This window comes from Neopelma chrysocephalum, unplaced genomic scaffold (assembly GCF_003984885.1).
Source record: "Neopelma chrysocephalum unplaced genomic scaffold, ASM398488v2 Primary Assembly neopelma1_137, whole genome shotgun sequence".
NCBI lineage: Eukaryota > Metazoa > Chordata > Aves > Passeriformes > Pipridae > Neopelma > Neopelma chrysocephalum.
In genome coordinates this window covers 98,095-111,901 of record NW_020897799.1, presented here as the reverse complement: position 1 = coordinate 111,901, position 13,807 = coordinate 98,095, and the positions used below count along the sequence as shown (strand labels likewise).

Genomic DNA, 13,807 nt, shown 5'->3' with positions numbered 1-13,807 from the left:
ACATGGAACAGGGAATCCAAACCTCTGTGACCTGGTCAGTACATGGAACAGGGAATCCAAACCTCTGTGACCTGGTCAGTACATGGAGCAGGGAGTGCAAACTCTGTGACCTGGCCAGTACATGGAACAGGAAATCCAGCCCATGTGAGCTGGTTGGAATATGGAGTAGGGAATCCAACCTTTGAGAACTGACCAGGACACAGAGCAGGAAATTCTATCCTTTGTGAGCTGGCTGGAACACAGAGCAGGGAGCCACAGCACTGGACACAAGGAGGGTTCCTGTGGCACAATGTCGTGGGTTTACTCCAGCTGGATTTCAAACCCCCACAGACTGAGTTGCAAGAGAAGCATCAGGCCCTGTTTCAGCTCTGGCGGGGGGCGGAATTAATAAACCCATGACACACAAGAGCTGCAGATGTTCTTTGCTGGGCAGATGTTGGACAGCTGTATTCCTGTGAAAATGCCCCTGGTGTGAGTGCAGAGTTGGGGCTCACCAGAGCTGGTGTTTGAGCCCACGTTGTTTCTAGAAATTCATAAAATCACAGACTGGTTTGGGTTCATAGGGAATTTAAAACCCATCTTGTTCCACCCCCTGCCATGGGCAAGGACACCTTCCACTATCCCAGGTTGCTCCAAGCCCCATCCAACCTGGCCTTGGACACTTCCAGGGATGGGGCAGCCACAGCTTCTCTGGGCAACTGGTGCCAGGGCCTCACCACCCTCACAGGGGAGAATTTCTTCCCAATATCCCATCTAACCCTGCCCTCTGGCAGTGGGAAGCCATTCCCCCATGCCCTGTCACTCCAGGCTGTTGTGAGAAGCCCCTCAAAGCATTCGTTGGTTTGGACCTCTGATGAAATCCCTTGGGGTGCAAAAGCAGCAGCCCACGGGCAGGATCCCTCCTGCTTCACTCTCGTGACAAAGTGACTTCCCTTTCCCTGCCAGGATTACTACAGCAGCGGGTACTACCCCGAGGTGGAACCAGCCCAGGCACCGCCGCAGGAGACGAGCACCGACTCCTCCTTCATCGACGACGAAGCGGTTGGCACTTTGTCTGTCCTGCTGTGGAATTTGGCTTTGAGCTCTCCCAGAACACGGGACCCGCTTGGCAGCCACGGTCCTGCCCCCACAGCACGTCCTGTGCTTCCCCTGGGAGGGGCCGGGTGGTTGTTCCGTGGGGTTTCAAGCTGTGGTGTGGACATGTGAGTCCTTCCCACAGTCTGCTGAGCTCCTGCTCCAGCCAGGTCTGCAGGCTTGATGAGAATAGAATTAATTGTTGGAGTTGGAAAAGCCCTCCAAGATCATGGAGTCCAGCTGTTCCCCCGGCACTGCCAAGGCCACCAGTGAACCCTGTCCCGATGTGCCACATCCACACGGCTGTTTAGATTCCTCCAGGGATGGTGACTCCACCACTGCCCTGGGCAGCCTGTGCCAGGGCTGGACAATCCTTTGGGTGTAGGAATTTTCCCTGTATCCAACCTGAACCTCCCCTGGCACAACTTGAGGCCGTTTCCTCTTGTCCTGTTCCTTGTTCCCTGGGAGCAGAGCCCGACCCCCATGTGGCTCCACCCTCCTGTCAAGGAGTTGTAGAGAGCCAGAAGGTCCCTCCTGAACCTCCTTTTCTCCAAGATGAGGCCTCTCAACTCCCTCAGCCGCTCCTCAGAAGTTCCCCAGACCCTTCCTGTGCTCCAGACCCTTCCCCACCTCCATTCCCTTCTCTGGACATGCTCCAGGCCTTCAACATCTTTCTTGTCATGAGGGGCCCAAAACTGACCCAAGGACTCAAGGTGGGGCCTCATCAGTGCCCAGCATGGGGACAGTCACTGCCCATGGCCATGTGGCCACAGAATGGCTGGTACAGGCCAAGTGCCTCCCTGGCTCTTAAAACAAGACACTCAGGACTCCAGGGGTCTTCTGAGCAAGGCTGGAAGCAGGAATAAATGGCTGTTTTCAGCATAGGAAAATGAGATGAGAACCTTCATGCTAAGTAGCTTTAGATACTCTGATCTACAGCAAAGCAGAAACCTCCTAAAGATAAAAATCCTGTCTGGAAAACTGTTGCTGTGCCTTGTCCCTCACTGGAGGGAGCAGGGGCTCAGCCCCTCGGCCTTGTGTCAGGGTGTGATGGGTGGGTGTAATTCCAGCTGTTCTGTTCTTCCTTTAGTTCAAGCGTCTGCAAGGCAAGCGGAACCGGGGGAGGGAGGAGATCAACTTTGTGGATATCAAAGGTGATGACCAGCTGAGCGGGGCCCAGCAGTGGCTGACCAAGTCCCTGACGGAGGAGAAGACCATGAAGTCCTTCAGCAAGGTGGGGTGGAGGGCAGGGGTTGGCTGGGGTTGGGACCTCAGAGCCCAGATCAGCCCCAGCTGGAGCTGTGTTGGATGCTGGGCAGTCACCAGGGTGGGGACAAGGGACCCTGGTAAATGATGACGTGTGGGAGATCAGGAGAGCTCAGAGCATGGTGTGTGGGTGGTGAGGACCAGCCAGGAACTGCTTCAGACGAAGGAATCTGCCATTTAATAGGGAACAAATGGTGCCTGGGATGGCTGCATGCAGGCCTTGGCCTTGGTCTGCTGTCCAGCAGTGTCTCTCCAGGCTGAACACTTCACCTCCTTTTGCTTTCCAGAAAAAAGGAGATCAGCCCACGGGACAGCAAAGGAGAAAACACCAGATCACATACCTGATCCATCAGGTGAGTGGCTTCCCCTGGTGTGGGAGCCAGGTGGAATTTCAAGCCTTGGCAGCACAAGGCCAGAGTGGTGGAGCTGCTGTTCCAGCAGCTGGGGACAAGGGGATGTCCCTGGAAATACTCTTGAGCCCTGGGTGACCCACAGTGGGACCAGACCAGGGGCTGTCTCAGCCCTGGGTGAGATGTGCCATGGCTCCAGTGGGGCCAGAGGTGGGTCCTGGCCCTGAGGGGGTCCCAGCCCTGAGCTTTCAGCTTTGCTTCACCCTTCCCACGCGCGTCCCGAGGCTCTGGGATCCCGTCCATATTCCACCCCGGGGTTGTCGAGCGGCTGCTGAGCCCATCCCACAAGAGAAGCTGCATTTCAGCATGAATGAAATGCCCGTGCAGCCCAATTAATCCAGGCCTCTGTCAGGATGATTGTGTGAGCTCCTGTAACGAGGCTTCTGGCTGAAGGGCTCCGTAATCCGCGTGAGCGGGGCCAGAGGAGGCCGGAATGCTGCTGAGTCACTGAAACACAGCATAACAGCATCCTCTCCATGTCTGCAGGCCAAGGAGAGAGAGCTGGAACTGAAAAACACATGGTCTGAAAACAAGCTCAGCAGACGGCAGACTCAAGCCAAATACGGATTCTGACACATCTGTCCCACTTTTTGGCTGGCGTCCCGCGTGACCTGCGGTGTCCGACGGCTCCCGGGAGATGAGCCCGGCCCCGCGCAGGACGGGGCTGCTCGGCGGGAGGGAGGACGCTGCGCTGCCTGGCCTGGCAGGAGGAAGGTTCATTGCGAGCCAGTCCTGATGAAACTCCACCTGTAATCCTTCCCTTCCCTCCTTGTAAACGATAACGTGGAAGGTTCCGACCAGCCGAGGACGGTCCCGAGGTGCCGCAGGGAATGTGCCAGGAGCGAGGCTGGAGCTCCTGTCCCGTGGGAGCAGGGGCTGCTCCTCCCGCCGCCAGACCCTCCGGCAGAGGCTCAATAAACTCCCAATTCCCACTTTGCTCTCCTGGACTCCCTGTGCATTGAGGGTGTTGTTTTTCTTTTCTAAGAGACGGTGAGTTCCAAGAGCAAGCCTGGCTTTGGATTTTTTATTTTGTCCTTATCTTTGAGATGTCCTCGTGGCTGCTTCCTCATGTCTGAGCCACTCCAGCTCTCCTCTCCTGCTGATGATTTTGATATCCTGGTTTTTAAGTTGGTGTCCACGGCCTGAGCCACGCTGAGGGGACACCTCAGTGCAGGACAGAGTCTGTGAGAGGTGTCCCCACGTGCAGGAGGCACACGGTGGTGAGGCTCTCCTGCCTGGCACACTCAGGGCTTTGGGATACCCTGAGCCATGCGTGTATGTACATTGTCCTTCCCTTTTCCCCCTTCTTTCCTCCTCCCCCTACAGTGGTGCCCCAGGCTGTTCCCAGACTCATCAAACTGAGTGTCCCAGTGTCCTGCTGGGAGTGAGCTCGGCAGTGTTTCCTCTGGGCACACACACAGGAGAGCTGCCAACTGTACTTTTTTTTTTCCCAGCTTGTTTGTAACAGTTCTGTTCCAATTAAGTGCTGACTTTATCCTCCTGGCTGGGAAGAGGAGACCGTGTCCAGCCCTAACTTCTTAAAATTAAACATTTTTTTTTATTTAAGGAATTCCATCAAGGTGATGCGACTGCAAATCCTGTGCAGCCCTGCTGGCCTAATCCATGGATCCAGAACTCTGTGGCATCACTTTGTTGTTCACCAAACCGTGTGATGCTGAGGGGAGCAGAGAGCTGGTCTGGTTATTTAACTTACATTCCCACCACTCTGGGTTATACTCGTAACCACAGCTGAAACGGCCAATATTTGTTTTTCCAGTAAGAAAAACTCCCGAGAGGGGTTTTTTCTCCCATGTTGTCTGTTAAAAACAAGGAAACCCCCTATGACTGAAGTCTTTTCTTAGAACACTTTAAACTAATCTCATTTCTAGTTTAGTTCCCTGGATGTTTAGTACTTTGCAAAGCCCGTTTTGAGTATTTGAATGATCAGAATAAAGTTACTGTTGAGTAATTTATTCATATCTTCTATGTACACCGAAATCCTCCCAGAAGAGGTTTGATAAAGGAATAAACTTTTGAATGAAGCCAACCAGCCCCATTTCCATGGCAAGGGGCTCGGCCCCTCACCCGAGGTGTTTGCTGCATGGGGCACAGCCTGTGTGTGCCCAAACTGCCCTTTATCAGGGATTGGGGGGTGCTGGAGGGAGCTGGGGGAGACTGGAACTCTCATTTCCTGTTGCAGTAACGGCTCAGGTTTAGCACTAAGGGGAGTTCTGAGGGCTCATGCTTTGCTTTCAGCCTTTTAAGAGCAACAAAATTCAGGTTTGTGAACAGTGAAAGTGATTTTCTTCCCAGAGATAAAACAGCTACAGCTGCCCCAGTCCTCCTTTTCCCTCTGGAAAGGAGCTTTGGCTGTCCTGGCTCTCTGCTCCCATCGAGCTGGGCACACCAGGGCTGCTGACAGCATTGCTGTGGCTTGGTGTCATTCCAGCTGGGATTTGTGCTCCACCAGGTATCCCACAGGGCAGTCCTGGCTCTGTACCATCCCACCAGCCGGGGTTGGTCCTCAGGTTTGGTGCTGTCCCAGGTTTTGTGGCTGAGGAAGCAGGCAGGACTTGGAGTGTGAGCTCCAGGCTGGGGAGGTTCGGTGTCGCTCCAGCTTCCGGCCAGTTTAACACTGGATGCACCAACTGTGCCAAACCTGTCCCTGTTTTTCCTGCAATAGCCTTTTCCACCCTCATTAAATGAACAGAAGTCTCTTGGAATGTGTTCACAGGTAAGTTAACTCCAACCCCCTGTGTGCTGTTCCTCGGGGCTTGGGAAGAGTGTGGGGCTCTGCACGGAGCAGATCAGCATCATAGGGCTGCTGGGGCCAACAGGAGCCTTGGGTGTCTCCTCCCAGGGCCAAAGTCTTCCTCCAGGGGGATGGAGGCTGAGGTTCCTCCTGCCTGGGAGCCAAGTCTTGTCCTGGGCCCACGTGTGCTGGTGGCTCAGGGCTGGTCCCCAGGCAGTTGCTCGTACACGTTCTCGTCCATGGCTGTGCCCCGCTGGGCCCTGCGTGTGCTCCGGCCGTACACGGGGTCATCCAGCTCCAGCACAGGGCTCAGCACACCCTGCAGAATCCACGGGGAGAAGAGGTTGGATTGGAGAGCCAGGAGATGGCTCAAAGTTGGTCCTTCACCCTCCCAGCCCTCGGCTTTGCTCAAGTTACAAGGGACAGGGGGGAATGGCTTCACCCCAACAGCAGGCAGGGCTAGATGGGATATGGGGAAGAAATTCTTCCCTGTGAGGGTGGGGAGGCCCTGGCACAGGCTGCCCAGAGAAGCTGTGGCTGCCCCATCCCTGGAAGTGTCCAAGGCCAGGTCAGATGGGGCTTGGAGCAACCTGGGTTAGTGGAAGGTCCCATGGCAGGGAGGTGGAGTGAGATGAGCTTTCTGGTCCTTTCCAACCCAAACCATTCCCAGGCTTCTGTGATTCTCCCTGTGCTCCTGGTGTGGAGCAAACCCTGACTCCCCCAGATTCCAGGAGGCCTGGAGACTCCTCAGTCCCAACGTGACTCTGATGTCCTATTGGGACTGAGCAGCGACCTGCCCTGGGGGACCCACCTCTGCGCCCGGGCTGGAGGCTCCTCTCTCCGCCCCGTCTGCGGTGGGAGCCGCCGGGAGCTGCCGCCTCTTGTAATCCTGGCTGGACAAGCTGCGGAAGAGCCGGCGGTGGGGCCGGGATTTGGGGGGCAGCGTGGAGAAGGCGCCTTTGGGCTCCCTGGGCAGCGGAGCGGGCGGGTCCTGCCGGGCCAGCGCCACCTCGGAGTAGATGTTCTCCTCGGGGGCGGCGCGGGGGCTGCAGCTCCGGGCCATGGCGTAGAAGGGGATGGGCTCCTCCGGCTCGCAGTGGGTGGGGGGGCTGGGGGCGCTGCCCTCGCGGGGCTCGGCGTAGACGTGGAAGCACATGAGCTGCTGGTACTTGGCCTCGGGGGGCACGGGGGGAGCAGCTTCTTTGTGCACCCGGGCGTAGGCACCTTCGGGAGCCGCCGCGCTGCCGGCGGGGCTGTGCGGCCCCTGAGCCACGGCCCGGGAGCTGGTCTTGGCTGGGAGCGATGGAGGGGAACTGCGAGCCTGGGCAAGAGACGGGACAGGTTGGAGATGAGGGTCTGCGGTGGCTGGGGCTGCGTCCCCCGTCCTGGCTGTGCCCCTCAACCTGGTGAGAGCTGTGGCCGGGCTGTGGCTTCTGTCCTTTGGAAAAATGCCTCCAACCCCCCCTGCTCTGCCCTGTTACCTCCCTGGGGGAGCCCCTCTCGGCGCTGGGCTCCGCGGGCTGGGCGGGGACCGGGGCTGCTGGTTTGGCTCCCGGGGGCTCCAGGGGCACAGGGCTGTACTCCGGGAGTTCTGCGGGTGGTTCGCTCAGCGGGGAACACGCGGCACTGCTGCCAGCTGGGGTCTGCGTCCCTCCTCGGGGCTCGTCTTCCTGCGGGGAGAGCAGAGAGATGCCGGCTGCTCTGGTGTGCTGCCCGTGGGCTGGCTCCTTGCTCCCGGTGGCCAGGGTGGCTCCGGTTCCAACCGTGGCTGTCATGATGCTTGGATTTCCCTTGGCTTGGGAAAATCACCCCATCCGCGGCAGCGGAATGACTCCAGGGCCACAGGGGCTCACGAGGGGCTGGGGTCTCACCCGTGTGCGGGGCACGGGCGCCGTGAGGAACTCTTGGTACGGCACGATGGGGGCCGTGGTGTGGTGCCGCAGCAGCTCGGCCAGCTCGGCGTGGGCGCTCGGCTCCCCCAGGATCACGTACCGCCCGTCCGGCAGCTGGTCCAGGACGAAGTGCCGGCAGCGATCCCTGCCCCTGGAGGGAGAGGGGACGGGATTGGCACCAGGGGAGGGAGGAGATCGAGCGCGTCGGCCCCTCGGACGGGGGCGGGATCCCTCACCTGTAGGAGAGGACGAAGCCGACGGTGCTCTCGCTGAAGCGGACCAGGAAGCAGCCCAGGGGCCGATCCTCCAGCAGCTGCTCTGCCTCCCTGTGGGAAGGAGCCGGGAACCGCTCACCCTCACCCCCTCCGTGGGATCCATGGATCCAGCTCCCTGTTTTGGAGCCCAGGGATGGGGATGTTGAAGGGGTGAAGGGGCCATCCTGGTTCTCTGCCTCGGCCTCCCCCCGCTTACCTCCGACTGAGGAAGCCATGGAACCAAACTGGGAGCTCCCCCTCGGGCCTCAACCTCCAGGCTTGTGTCTGCTCAAACCACAGCCTCGTCCGGGCACGCAGGGCCACCAGCTCTGGGGGGGACCAGCCTGGTGGGGATGGCCAGAAGGAACCTGGTGGGACCTGGAGGGAAGGGGAGAGCAACCAGGGCTCGGGTGAGGACGTGCCCCAGGGATGTTCTGCTCCGTGCAGGCCCACGGTGACACGGCCCCTGCAGGTGTGTGAGCTCAGGAGTGGTGGGACAGCCCAGGGGGGCACGGACCCCTCGTGTCCCCATGTCCTACCCTGCCATGTCTGTTGTGGTGTCCCAGGGACTGCTCTGCTCCCTGGGGCTGGACGGGGGTTGTGTTGGCTCCTGGCTTGGCTGTGTTGTCCTCACTGATGGGTTTGAAGGTGGTGAAGAGGGGACGGTCGTCATCCATGGAGTCCCCTGTCCCAGGGAACAGGGAGAAAGGTTCAGGGCAGTGAAGTCTGTCCCGGGGTCCTGAGCTGTCCTGTGCCCCCTCACTGCCTGTAGGGCACTGGGGGGTGGCAGGGCTCCATGACACCCTCCCCCACAGGTGCTGCTCTCACCAACAACCTGGGTAAGCATCACCTTCATCTTGAGCCCCTCAACCTCGGGCTCATCACCCTCCTCCTCCCCAGGGACACCACCCTGGGCCCACACCCCTCAGTGTGGATCCACGTGGCAGGGAGGGACAGTGACCCCAGAGGAGAAAAGCCCTGGGGATGGGTGAGCTGGGTGGGGAGGAGGTGAGTGGAAAGTATGTGAATCCTCCAGTCCCCACAAAGTCCCCAAAGGTTTCGGGTCAGTGCCAGGAAGGGGAGGGAGAGGATGAGCAGCTCCCGAGGGACCCCGAGCTCCACCCCAAGCCACCAACACCTGGCAAAGCAACGTGAATCCCCAGCAGATGCTTGAGGGAGGGGAAGATGCTGGGGCTGGTTGGATCCGGGAGGCAAAGCTGAGTCAGAGGAGCTGGTAGAGGCTTGTCTGAGAGCAGGGGCACCAGCCGCGGGAAAGGCACCCCGGCTCCACCTTTAACCCGCGGCAGCACCGAGCCCGGCCCCGCACCCCCGCGGGCAGGGGAAGGTGGGGAAGGTGCTGACAAAGCGAAACAAACCAGCCCAAACTGCAGCAACTCAACTCGAGGAGCACTGGGGAGGCAAATTCGAGTCAAGTCGTGCCTGGGCATGGCCGGGCAGCTGGGGGGGACAACAACGCCACTGTCCCCGGCTCCTGTGCGTCCCCCAGCCCGGGGAGGGGCCAGCGCGGAGGTGGGGGCTCATCCCTCCTCCCCCACCCCCGGCACCTTGGGGCAACTCGGGGGGCTCTGCTCCTCGGGGCGGGCTGTGCCTCCGAAACCCTGCGCTCCTGAGGTGGGAACGGCTCAGATCGGACCTGAAATGGGCTGAAGGCTTTGCCCCGAGAGACCTTCCTGGGCTGGACTTCCCCCTTCAGAGGGGTTAAGATCTGGCTGGTAGGGCTGGGGTGGGCAGGGGGTACCACTCCCTCCCTTTGCACCCCTTTGTCGTGCCCGTCCTCCATCGTGCCCTGGGGCGGGGGGAGTGTCCCTGCACCGCCTGACGCCGGCCCGGCCCGTGTCCCCCTGCTCGGGGTTCGCTGCTCGGCCTCGGTACGAATCCAACCCCGGCCCCGACCCCCAGCCCACGCTCCTACCTCTGTCCGGCCTCGGTGGGCCGGGTGTCCGTGGCTGGAGGCGGTGGGGTGGGCAGGGGGACGGGCAGGGGACGGGCAGGGTGGGCAGAGCCCCTGCCCTGCCTGTGCTCGCGCCTTCCCCTCCTGCGACGGGGCAGGAAGCGGCAACCGAAGCTGCAAAGAGCCTTCTCGTGGTGGGGAGACGTCACGGGAAGGTGGCAGGGTGGCACTGGGGTGGCTGACATCGAGCTGACACCGGCACCCATGGGACAGACTGGGCTGCGGCGAGGAGGGGGCTCCGGCCACCCTCCCACCGGCACATCCACACCTACAAAGGGCTCCTGTCCCTCCCATCCTCATCCTGGGACCTCGCCGGGCGAGGGGGCAGCGGGGCTCGGTGTGCCCACGGTCACGCCATGAGCCGGGATTCGGTCCTGGCGTGGTGGAATCCAGCACCATCCCCCTTCCTCAGGCTCCGGCTGCCAGAGCCAGGCACATTCCTGGGAAGCGCCGGGGGCATCGGCACAGCAAACAGCGGCCGAGCTGCCTGCGCTGCTGCTCTGCCCGGTGCCAGCTGCCACCCTCGCCCCGGGCGGTGCCAGGCTCCAGCCGCCCCACGGCGACAGCGGTGCCAACCCGGCTGCGTCCCAGGGGGTTGCGGGGATTAGGGATTAGGAAAGGGATTAGGGCGGGGGCCAACTCATCCATCGCACCAGGACAGGGTTGGGTGGCTCTGCAAGCCCCGGGGTGGGGATGGTGCCCAGTGCCCCCGGCAGACCCCGGCACGCAGAGCCGGCTCTCTCCACCTTAAGAAACCTGTCCCTCCCCACAGCCTTCACACCCTCCACTCACTTCCCCTCCGCAGGGTTGGTGTCCTGTCGGCCAGGTTTCCTGTTTGGAACCCTCACCGGCACGTCGGAAGGGGGGGACATCAGTGAGGGGACATCGGTGAGGGGACATCGGTGAGGGGGACATCGTCCTCCAGCACCTTGTCCCACCGAGTCCCAGCCACTCCTCAAGGAGCTGAGGTGCTGGAACCACCAGGAATTGTCCCTAAAAGGCCTTTTTTGGCTCCTCTCCACAGCTGGGGGGGTTCCTCCAGAGCCCTCAGGAGGAGGAACTCAAAGATCTTTTCTCATCCCGAGCCATCGTGGCCAGATCCTGCCCCAGCACCCCAGGAACGCCAGGACTGCGAGGCAGAGCCTGGAGCTGTGGGGGGCTGCTGGAGGAAGGTCAGAGCTGGAGGTGAGGGGTCCCAGCTCCCCATGGCTTGCCGGGTTTGGGGGCCATCCCGGTCGGTTGGGGGGTTTTGGGGTCCTGCAGGGGCTTTTTGGTAGTTGGATGCTGACCTGGGAGCACGTTTTCCAGCAGCTGGTGCCGAGGCCAGGCTGGTTTTCCCGGTGGGCAGCACCAGGATGTGGTGGGACAGGACAGCCCCTGCAGGTCCAGCTCTGCAGCCCAGAGCTCAGCTGTGGCCACCGTGGCCTGGGGCCACCTGGGCCTCAGTTTCCCTCCCTGCCAAAGCAGCTCTGCAGCACGGTGAGAGTGGGCTCTCCAGCAGGGGATGGGGGGATTGGCCGCTTGTGTCCATCCCAGGGGACAAACAGACACACTGTCACCCCACGGACACGTCACGTGCCAGGGACGTTGGCCCAGCTTCAGCTGCAGCCGCCCCCGTGCACGTACCAGCCCTGGGACCAGCCGGCTCTGTGCGGTGCCAGGGCCAAGCAGTCCCTGCTCGGGTGCCCCCACCAACCCCAGGGGGCCCCCACCAGCCCGGGGGGGCCACAGGACGGTCACTGTGAGCAGTGGCTGTCCCCTGTCCTGGCCGGAGCGAGGGAGAAGCGCTGCTGGGCGCGGAGGAAGGCTCGGGGAGGGTAAGGGGGCACAGCCGGGGTGGGAGCGGGACAGAGCGAGGGGGGACCAGGCTTGGAGACACTCACTGTCCCTTGGGGCCACTGTGGGGGGACAGGAGGGGTCCCAGCCCCTGTTTGGTGCAAGCAGAGCCCTGTGGGGCCGGGGATGCATTACCAGGCTGCATCCAACCAGTCCCCCCAGGGGCTGTCCCTGTGGGGCTCAAATCCATCCGGGATCTCCCCTGTTTTTCCTGGGGAAGGACCCCACCTCTGGCCAATATTACTGTCCTAATCCCTTTCCCGGTGACCTTGGACCCTGTTGGCCCAGGAAACCTCCTGCTCCCGGGGACACAGTGCTGGGGACAACGAGGTGGCCCCAAGACCAGGGCTTGGAGCCCCACTGCCCATTCTCTGCATCCCTGATGGTCCCACTGCCCCCACTGCTGGAGCATCACCCACCCCCTCCTGCAGCTGGGGAAACTGGGGCATGGGAGGGTTGGGTCCTGGTGTTGGCCTGCTCTGTGTGAGCCCAGAGAGGCTGGTTTGTGGCTTGGAGCTGCTGGGGATGAGAGATGTCCCCCACCTCAGAGGGGGACGGTGCCAGGTTCAGGCAGGTGTCTGTCCCCCCCAAAACCCCTCTCCCCACTGTGGTGGGCTGAGCCTGCCTGGATTCCAGGTGCCTCCAAAGCTGCTCCATCACTGCCCTCCTCACCCAGACAGGGCAGGGGGAATGTAACAAAAGGCTTCTGAGCTGAGATTAGGGCAGGGAGGGGTCACTGACCCAATAATGCCATGGGCAAAACTGACCTGACTTGGGGAAATTAATTGAATTTATTATCAATCACCTAAGACCAGGGTGATGAGAAGTAAAATAAAGTTAAAAACACCTTTCCCCACCCCTCCCTCCTTCCTGGGCTCCACCTCCTCCTTCCAGAGGTGCAGGGAGATGGGAATGGGGATCCCAGTCAGTTCAGCACAGGTTGTTTCTGCTGCTGCTCAGGGAGAGGAGTCAGTCCTTCCCCTGCTCCAGTGTGAGTCCTTCCCACGGGCTGCAGCTCCTCAGGAACTGCTCCAGTGTGGATCCCTTTTCACGGGTCACAGTTCCTTAGGGACTGCTCCAGCCTGGGTCCCTTTCCACGATATCACAGGTCCTGCCAGGACCCTGCTCCAGCTCAGCTTCCCACAGGGTCACAGTCCCCTTCAGGCATCCCCTGCTCCAGCGTGGGGTCCTCCAGGTCTCTGCTCCCCGAGGGACCCCCAGGGACTGCCAGGGAATCTCTTCTCCCGCACCTGGAGCAGCTCCTGCCCCTCCTTCCTCACTGACCTTGGTCTCTGCAGGGCTGTTTCTCTCACACAATCACTTTTTGCCCTCCCTTGACTCTTTTATCCCGAGGTGCTGCCGCTGTCACCGCTGGGCTCGGCCTTGGCCGGTCCAGGTCTGTCCCAGAGCCGTTGGCAGCGACTCTCTCAGACACGGGGGAGGATTCTGGCAGCTTCTCACCCCTGCAGCCCCCCCACGACCAGAACCTGCTGCTCAGACCCACTGCAACCCCTCACCCTGTGCTTTCTTGTCTTGGCAGCGATGGCCGAGGGCGGCCAGGACGGGGTCCTGCCCGAGGGGGGTCCGGGGGACGCCCCTGACAGCACCCAGGTGAGCCACGGCCATGGGTACATGGGGGGGCCCTGCTGGGGGGCTGGGGGGGTGGCTGGGTGGGACTCTCACAGCTGAGCTCACAGTGCTGGTTCCACCTGCTGTTAATTCCCCTTTTTTTAAGAAACCAAACCGCAGTGTTGGTTTTTCTCTGCGTTTTGCACCCCCAGCACAGTAGGGGGCAAGGGGGCTGCTGTGAACCCCCTCCCTTCCCACCCCCGCCCCATTTCCAAGCCCCCCTGAGCAGCTCCTGCAGGCCCCTGGTCAAGGGGTGAAAGTCTCCAAGTTTCCACATGCTGGGGAGTTTAGTGGGAACTGGGAGAACTGGGCAGGGCCAGGGCTCAGCTGCTGGATACTGGAGAATCCCCCAGTGTGTACTGGGGGGTTGGGGTGCTCTGTGGGATGGGGGTCCCTGCACCCCCAGCTCTGGCACGTCACCACAGCCTGGGCAGGTGCTGAGCCGGGTCCTGGTGCCACCCTACAGGATGAGGCCGAGCCCGAGGGGGCTGCAGAGAGCGAGGGGCTGGAGGCCACCCCGAGCCCGGGCAACGTGGAGGACCTGTATGAGCTGCTGGAGAAGCTGGGCAGGTGAGCGGGAATCCAGGCAGGTGAGAGGGAATCCAGGCAGGTGAGCAGGGATCCAGGCAGGTGAGCAGGGATCTGGGTAGGTGAGTGGGATCCAGGCAGGTGAGCGGGATCTGGGCAGGTGAGCGGGAATCCAGGCAGGTGAGAGGGAATCC

General features: G+C 61.2%; 2 protein-coding genes across 2 annotated transcripts in view; both read left to right on the top strand.

Annotated features, from left to right (window-relative positions):
- The window catches only part of PRCC (proline rich mitotic checkpoint control factor), an 8,961-nt gene extending 4,232 nt beyond the window's left edge, over positions 1-4,729 (top strand). Inside the window, exons 4-7 of the mRNA XM_027699108.1 lie at positions 946-1,041; positions 2,165-2,308; positions 2,628-2,693; positions 3,237-4,729. Coding sequence (XP_027554909.1) covers positions 946-1,041; positions 2,165-2,308; positions 2,628-2,693; positions 3,237-3,323 — 393 coding nt within the window. The 3' untranslated portion in view covers positions 3,324-4,729. The remainder of the gene's footprint in view (positions 1-945; positions 1,042-2,164; positions 2,309-2,627; positions 2,694-3,236) is intronic.
- Positions 4,730-8,068: 3,339 nt separating this feature from the next.
- The window catches only part of LOC113975268 (death-associated protein kinase 2-like), a 9,200-nt gene continuing 3,461 nt past the window's right edge, over positions 8,069-13,807 (top strand). The window contains exons 1-5 of the mRNA XM_027699113.1: positions 8,069-8,120; positions 10,426-10,508; positions 10,645-10,805; positions 12,997-13,067; positions 13,552-13,655. Coding sequence (XP_027554914.1) covers positions 12,999-13,067; positions 13,552-13,655 — 173 coding nt within the window. The 5' untranslated portion in view covers positions 8,069-8,120; positions 10,426-10,508; positions 10,645-10,805; positions 12,997-12,998. The remainder of the gene's footprint in view (positions 8,121-10,425; positions 10,509-10,644; positions 10,806-12,996; positions 13,068-13,551; positions 13,656-13,807) is intronic.